The 8,206-nt window shown below is 49.7% G+C and overlaps 1 protein-coding gene across 1 annotated transcript; it reads right to left on the bottom strand.

Annotated features, from left to right (window-relative positions):
• Positions 1-7: 7 nt before the first annotated feature.
• Positions 8-7,807, bottom strand: qsox2 (quiescin Q6 sulfhydryl oxidase 2; the record flags this gene model as incomplete). Its single annotated transcript, XM_031839985.1, has 9 exons — positions 7,676-7,807; positions 7,521-7,569; positions 7,276-7,381; positions 6,397-6,487; positions 1,489-1,634; positions 1,231-1,380; positions 748-877; positions 260-382; positions 8-190 (listed from the first exon to the last, which is right to left on the bottom strand). Coding segments are annotated over exons 1-9 (1,101 nt in total), but the record flags the coding sequence as incomplete, so codon positions are not given.
• Between the last annotated feature and the right edge of the window lie 399 nt (positions 7,808-8,206).

The following is an 8,206-nucleotide window of genomic DNA, read 5'->3' on the forward strand; positions in this document are numbered from 1 at the left end:
CACACACATACACATACATATACATACATATGTGTGTACCTGTGTTCTCCAGTGCAGTGGGCGTGGCCTCATGCTGGACGGTGAGGACGTGGAACAGAGTCCAGAGGGAACATGGGTAACCTCTAAGCCCCGCCCTGCTGCCCTGGCAACCAACCCAGCGAAGCTCCGCCCCCAGGAACACACCTGAGATCTGGACAGGAAACAGGAAGTCAGCTGCTGCTCTGTGAGTGTGAGTGTGCGTGTGTGTAGCCTGTCTCACCCTCATCTTGTTGTCCACCAGGTCCAGGACAGCCTGGTAGGGGATTTGTGGAAGAGGCAGACTGAGCAGCCAATCAGAGAGAGTCTCCATCAGCTTCACCACAGAACCTGCACCTGGATACAACTGCACAGGTAGAGAGACCTGACGCTCTATTTCTACACCCGGAGCCTACATTACCCACAATGCTGCTGCTTTGTGGGTAATGTAGGACTACAATAGTTTACTAGAACTAAACTACAATAGTCAGAATTTTCTTCAATCCACTAAAACTAGTGAGAACATTATAATCATCCCACTAGTACTCAGTACTAGTATACGGCAGTAGTACCCTGTACTGACTACGTGTACACGTACTAGTATACAGCAGCACTAGGACCGTGTACTGGCACTAGGACCGTGTACTAGGACCGTGTACTAGGACAGTGTACTAGTACTAGGACCGTGTACTTGTATGTTTACATTAGTTTTCCTCTGAACTCTGTCGTTACCTTAGCGACCAAAGTAACAAAGTCCTTAAAGGTCTGTAGCTCCTCCCCCTCCAGGGTATTATGGGTAGCCAGCTCCACTCTCAGCAGGTAGTGGAGGGCTGACTCCAGATCAGCCTGGTACACCTTAGACCTGCAGACACACAACAGGGTTTACTGGATACACAGAGTCCTCAGACCAGGACACCACAGAGTCCTCAGACCAGGACACCACAGAGTCCTCAGACCAGGACACCACGGGGTCCTCAGACCAGGACACCACGGGGTCCTCAGACCAGGACACCACAGAGTCCTTAGACCAGGATACCACAGAGTCCTTAGACCAGGATACCACAGAGTCCTTAGACCAGGATACCACAGAGTCCTCCACAGAGTCCTTAGACCAGGATACCCGAGAGTCCTCAGACCAGGATACCACAGAGTCCTCAGACCAGGATACCACAGAGTCCTCAGACAGAGCTGATCCGGTCCCACCGAGTCTCTGACCTGTCGAAGTCTCTCCAGGGCTCGCTGCTCCGTTGGTCCGTCAGCGCCCCCATCAGGACTCCACTGGTACTGGTGGTGGACTTCAACTTGCGCTGGACTCCTGGTAACGTCCTCAAAAAGGAGGAGAAGAAGAAACGCAACCGCTTCTGACTAGAGGAGGAAGAAGAGAAGAAGAAGAAAAGCAGGTTGGTTAAGGGCAAATAAACAGAAATAAAAATGTTATGAGACTGAACTGTGTGTGTGTGTGTGTCCACTCACACATGCAGGTGTGTGTGTGTTGCGTTCGGGTGCAGCAGGTAAACAGAAGGGAAGGTTGTGATCTTCAGAGCGTCCAGCAGAGGGAGATCAGAGCTCAGAGCTCTCTTCACCTCCACACCCGAGTACTGGACCAGGTCCAGAACCACCTGAGAGAGAGACAGGGAGGGAGGGACAGAGAGAGGGAGGGAGGGAGAGACAGAGAGAGGGAGGGAGAGAGGGACAGAGAGAGAGAGAGGGACAGAGAGAGAGAGGGAGAGAGACAGAGGGAGGGAGGGACAGAGAGGGAGGGACAGGGAGGGAGGGACAGGGAGGGAGGGACAGGGAGGGAGGGACAGAGAGGGAGGGACAGAGAGGGAGAGAGAGACAGGGAGGGAGGGACAGAGAGGGAGGGAGGGACAGAGAGGGAGAGAGAGACAGAGAGACAGGGAGGGAGGGACAGAGAGGGAGAGAGAGACAGGGAGGGAGGGAGGGACAGAGAGGGAGAGAGACAGGGAGGGAGGGATAGAGAGGGAGGGAGGGACAGAGAGGGAGGGAGGGACAGAGAGGGACAGAGACAGGGAGGGAGGGACAAAGAGATTGATTGTCAAATATCTTTATTTTTAATTAAATTTCGTTTACAGTTTTACTGTTTATCAAAACAAACTTAATTCATGCAAAAAAAAGTAAAAATCAAAAACTAAAGAAAAACACAAATCCTAAGTTGAGAACCAGAGCATTGTCTCTGACTGAACACAGAACGTCGTTCAGAGTCCAAATGTTCACAAAGAGTTCAGTTTTCTTTGTCAGTCTGTAGAAGCCAAACTCCACCCCGAGCCGAGCAGCCAGCAGTCCGGTCAGCATCAAGCTCACGTCCTCTGACCCTTCACACGGTTTTTCCTCGTTTTCCAAATTGCAAGTTTGGCCAGTTCTGAAAGGAAATTCATTAGTGTGTGGACAGATTTCTTTTTAGCAGAGCAGTTTGGACCATAGATAAAAAGACAGAAAGAAAAGTGTTCTCCTAAGCCCTGAAACCACACCTTCAGGCGGCTGAAGAGTCTCACCAGTCTGGAGCACTCAACGAACAGATGGTGGACGGTTTCTGTCTGCGAGCAGAAAGGACAGCTGTCCCCTGAGCCAGGATCCAGGTGCACCAGATACCCGTTTGTAGCTATGGCCCCATGTACAATCCTCCACTGGAGGTCTCCTGTCCGTTTGTCTACAGGGGGTTTGTACAGGGACCGTCAACAGCCCCTTGGGGAGGATCCCCTGCCAAAAAACTCGGTCCACCTCGACAACCTCACTCCTGCCAGAGAGTGCAAGTTAGAGACCTTCACACTGACCTGATACGCTGCTTTCCTCCCCAGAGTCTCAAAGTCCCCCAACTGGGGTGTCTTTAGAGACAGCAGGATGTCCTCCTCATCCTCCCACTGTCCCACAGCAGGACAGACAGCCAGGGGTGGGAAGACATACTCACCGACATTCATCGTCCCATTGGTCAGATATTGTACGGTCTCCAACAAACGCTTTGAGGACTTCTGGTAGGGAAGCACAGACCTCCACCAGCAGCAGCCTGAGCAGCAGCCTGCTGGACCGGATGTTGATCAGCTCCGCTAGTTGAGGGATGGAGGTCTTCATCAGATGACCCAGCTTCACACAGCCGGCCTCTCTCAGTCTGGATCTCAGGCTGATGGACGTCAGGACCTGGGATGTGATGTAGCTGCTTCCAAACAGCGGCTCCTCAAAGAGCCACATCCCTGGTGTCGTCACAGCTCTCCGCTGGACTGTGAAAACCTGCCACGCCTGTAAGACGGACTGGTAGAACGGTGTGGGACCAGTTAGAACCACTGACTGGGGCTGAAGTAGGAACAGGTGTTTATCACAACCTAAGCGTCCGGCCCTCCTCAGCAGCACACAGGCAGTATCAGTCCATGGCAGGCCGAAGCTGTACAGCAGTCTCTGAGCTGTCTGCAGTCTGAAGACTGTGATGCGTGATGCGATGTCCACCAGGCCCTGCCCTCCCTCCTGGACCAGCAGGTACAGCACCGCAGATCTCAGCCAGTGAGGCCCTGACCAGATGAAGTCCACAACTGCCCTCTGGATTTCTTCAATCAGGCCCTGTGTTGGAGGTAGGACTACCAGTCTGTGCCACAGGGTCGAGGCAACCAAGGCATTGACAGTTAGGACCCTCCCCCTGTAGGAGAGCTGAGGTAGCAGCCATTCCCGTCCAATAGACCTTCCTGTCACCTCATCAACATTAAACAAACAACCCTCACCCTGTGCACCGAGAGATGAAACAGAGCAGTGATGTAGACAGAGAGAAGAACCAGTAACAGAAAAATGAAGTGAATCACATCCATCATAGACTCACTTAGAGGTTCTTAACCTTTTGGAACCTTTCCCTTCATCTCTCTTCTTTAGCTTCCTGAGACTCGTCATGAGCTTCTTTAGACGGAAACATTTCTTTTCATCTAAATCATCCACATCAACCTCTCTCTGTATTTCCAAAACACTTTTAATGAACTTGTCTGCGTCTGGAAAATACTCTAAAACTTCTACAGATTTTCCAAACGTTTCATCCAGGAAGTTATTTCATTTCCTCAGCTTGTACAGATCTCCACTGTGAGACTGCGAGTCTGTGACAGAGAGACCGTCAGAGTCGTACTCCATCTCCTCCACAACAGAAGCCCCCCCACTCTCCTCTGGACCAGCAGCCCGACTCTGGTCAGCTTCAGCTGTCGGGCTGTCGGCCCTTTACTGCTTCCTGCTACACTTTCCCTCATACCTTCCTAGGCATAGGTCTGTCTCCCCGCTGAGCCCCTCCTCGGCCCCGGTCAGCGGGCCATCGCCCCCCCACAGCCAGGAGAACCGCCTCTACCGAGACACACGGGTCGGGCTGAACACGAACTCCATGTCTCAAAGACATGGACAATGTCTTAGAGGACGCCATCCCCGACAAGAAACACGGTTCTCTGTCCGCCAAAACACCACTAATCACACCAAAATACACAGACAACAACCTCAAACCACCACAACTCAATCACACAGTGAACTATGAAGAAAGATTGAAGAAAAATCAAACATTTAGCAACGCTCTCCACCAGAGAGAGAGAGAGAGATTTGTTTTTTTTTGATTTTTAGAAAACCTTTATTTTATTTGAACATGTTTCTTTATCATTTAAAACGATTAACCAAATAAAGTCCAACAAGCATAAATGTGTCTTTGATTGTCTTCAGACTGTGAGATCTGACTCTCACTGAGCTCCATCTTTGTGAACTATCTTCTTCAGTCTGAAGCCTTCCTGCTTTGTGAGACCTCCTCTGTCCTTGCTTCTCATATGAGCTCTGGCAGAGCTGGAGAGCTTCTCTTTGTCAAAGAGGTAGTCCTCCACTTTGGCTCCTCTCACATTCTTACTCCTCTTCAGAAACTCCTTGATCTTCTCCACGCTGTAGTCTCCAGAGCTCCTACAGCTGCCAGCACCGTGTTTAGAGGGCTCACTGTCAGCAGCAGCGCCCTCCTCCCGACTGGACTCAGAGTCCTCCTCGCAACTGGACTCAGGGTCCTCCTCCCGACTGCACTCAGGGTCCTCCTCCCGACTGGACTCAGGGTCTGCTGCTCCTCCACTTCCTTTCGTTGCTGCTTTCTTTGCCTGTGAGCTTCCTTTGTCTCCTCTCTGTTTCCTCTTCAGCTGAGGGGCTTTGAGCTGCTCCTCGTCTGCTTCCATGTCCACCTCCCTACCTGTCTCCACCTCTCCACCAGCACTCTCCCTCACCTGCTGGACCTCACTTGCCCCGTCCTTCATCACCTCCTGTGTCTCACTTGTTTCCTCCACCCTAACCTCCTGTGTCTCACTTGTTTCCTCCACCCTCACCTCCTATAACCCTCTCGTCCCCTCCTCCCTGCTCTTTTGGACCCCATCTGTCCCATCCTGTCCGTCTTGCTTGTCCCCTCTGCCCTCCTCAGTACCTGTCTGGTTCTGGTCCTTATGAGAGCTGTTTTTCTCAGGACACGTTCTGCTCTGATGACCCACTTTTCCACAACTGAAACAATTAAAGTCATCAGTTGTTGCATAAATGAGGTAGTCTAAGTCATCGACCCTGATCGTGAACACTATGTTGAGCCCCTTGCTCCTGTTGTTTGGGATCATGAGCAGCTGTCTCCTGTGAGACACCACGTGCTTCAGGAGAGGAGACCTGCACCCAGAGGACACCTTCTTCACCTTAGACACTATCCTCCCGTGTCTTGATAGTTCTCTGGTTATGTCTTCATCTCTGATGAACGGTGGGACGTTGGACACGGTTACCTTCACAGCCGGTGTGCAGAGAGGGTAAACGGGGAAGAAGTTATCGCCCACCTCGATCCCGTTGTCAATCACCACTTCCACATTTCTGATGGTGTCTAAAAAGATGACCACGGCATTGTTCATTCGCGCAGCGGACTTCACGCTGCTGTGGCCAACAAGTTCACCCACAGCCAGGCTGCATTCCTCCACTGACACCGGGAAAGTCGGCGGGATCTTTATGCCGTGTTTCCTTGTGAGGTCGGTCATGTCCATGGTGGCGTTTAGCACACCGACACGCGCTGCTCGACTGCAACCACTCACAAAGACCCTAAAACCAGCTAAATGTTCACACAAACACCGTGAGATACACTATCACATCCAACGTTAACTAGTGACGAAAAAATACCGAAAAAAATCTGTGTTAATCTCTCTCGAACACGCTCCGTCAACTCTGCACTCCTTCCACTCAGACAGAGAGACAGAGAGAGAGAAAAAAAATCCATGTCTCTCTTGTCTCTAAGGGTTCATCTTCAGAGTGAACAGATGAATGATGAAACACAGAGACCCTCTGGTCCCTCTCTCCCACCGGTCCACCTCTCCCACCTCTCCCCCTCCTCTCCCTCTGGTCCACCGATATCATGATCGTTACCTCTCGTCCTACGTAGGAGTCCGGTTCCTCTACGATGATGGCGGTGTAGTGGTCTGACCTTTGACCCAGCAGAGGGAGCAGCTCCACAGAACTACAGACACACAGAACCACATCATGTAATCCAGGAAGTAAACCAGAAGGGACAACATGACGTCTGATAACTCATTCTGTGTCTGTCGGTTCTGTCTGCGTCTGTCGGTTCTGTCTATTCGGGTTCTGTCTTTTTTCTTCCTTTGTCTTTCGGGCCTGTGTGTTTTGCCTGTTTCTGTTGGTTGTGTCTGTTGCGATCAGTTGTGTCAGTTTCTGTGAGTCGAAATCAGTCGTTTCGCTCTGTTGCAGTTGGTTGAGTGTGTTGTTATCGGTTGAGTCGGTTGCAGTCAGTTCTGTATGTTCTCCGTTTCTGTCTGTTGCAGTCAGTTGAGTCTGTCGGTTCAGTCAGTTGCAGTCGGTTCTGTATGTTGTCTGTTTCTGTCTGTTTAGTCTGTTGTTGTCTATCGGGTGTGCCCGTTGCGGTCGGTTGGGTCTGTTGGTTTAGTCAGTTGCAGTCTGTTCTGTGTGTTGTCTGTTTCTGTCTGTTGCAGTCGGTTGAGACTGTTGCCAGTTTCTGTCTGTTGCGTTGGTTGTCTGTTTTTGTCTGTCAGTTGTGTCTGTTACAGCCAGTTCTGTCTTGTCTGTTTCTGTCGGTTGTGGTTGGTTGGGTCTGTCGTCGTCTGACGGTTGTGTCCGTTGTCTGTTTCTGTCTGTTGTGTCCGTTTCTGTAAGCGTCTGCCTGTTCTGTCTGGTTTTGTCCATTCCTTCTGTTTGCAGTCAGTTTGTGTCAGTTCTGTCTGTTCCCTCAATTCCTTTCAGTGCAGATTGGCTTCTTTCGGGTTCTGGTACCTGTATGGTTCCAGTGGAGGACAGTGGTCCGGCCAGTCCACCTTGGTGTGGTTCTGCAGGATGTTCACCATCAACTGTCTCACTGACTGGATCTCTCTGTCTGCACCTGAAGACAGACAGGTAGAGAGACAGACAGACATAATCTGTAATCTGAGTGTGATGAAGAAGTCAGTGTAAAACAGCTGAAAGAAAGCATGAGTATATGAGTAAGTGACCCTTGAGCTTAGAGACTGAAGATGTCTCACCTCTGTAGGACGTCCCTCTGTCTGTCTCTGGACTGTGAGCATGAAAGTACTGAGGACAGACAAGAGTACTGTTATTATGTAGTACTAGTACACGGCATGATATAGCACGAGCATTATATACTCAGCAGTAGTACTCAGCAGTACTTGTGACCTACTTTGAATGTCGGGTAGAACTTGATGTTGAACTCTTTACAGACGTCAAAGTTTTCTTCCTGAGCGCAGTCCAGGACCCCGATACGGACCACCTGCTGCCAGTCTGAGGGGAGACAGACAGACATTAATAATAATAATATTATTATTCCAGTAAAAATGTTTTTATCTCTTCATTTTCAATAAGATACTTCAAAATAAAAGCACTTTTTAAAAACCTGATGGTCATTTTTACTTTGAAAGGATGAGAGAGAGTTTGATATTTAGTAACTTCACTTGACGTTATATCAACTAATAATATATAGTTTATTGTTTATATACAACAATGAAGTAATTACGTGATGTTTTTTCTTTATGAATAAATATAATATAGAGCTAACAGAGAACGCTAAGCTAACAGAGCTAACAGAATAACAGAGCACGCTAAGCTAACTGAGCTAGCTAAGGTAACATCTCTTTTAACTCACTTCTCATTCATTACCGTCAAACTATTTCAGTCTCTTGTGATTCCGGTTTGACTCCTCGTTGCTAGGATA

Source organism: Anarrhichthys ocellatus, unplaced genomic scaffold, assembly GCF_004355925.1.
Source record: "Anarrhichthys ocellatus isolate YVR2014 unplaced genomic scaffold, GSC_Weel_1.0 scaffold2149, whole genome shotgun sequence".
NCBI classification, from domain to species: Eukaryota; Metazoa; Chordata; class Actinopteri; order Perciformes; family Anarhichadidae; genus Anarrhichthys; species Anarrhichthys ocellatus.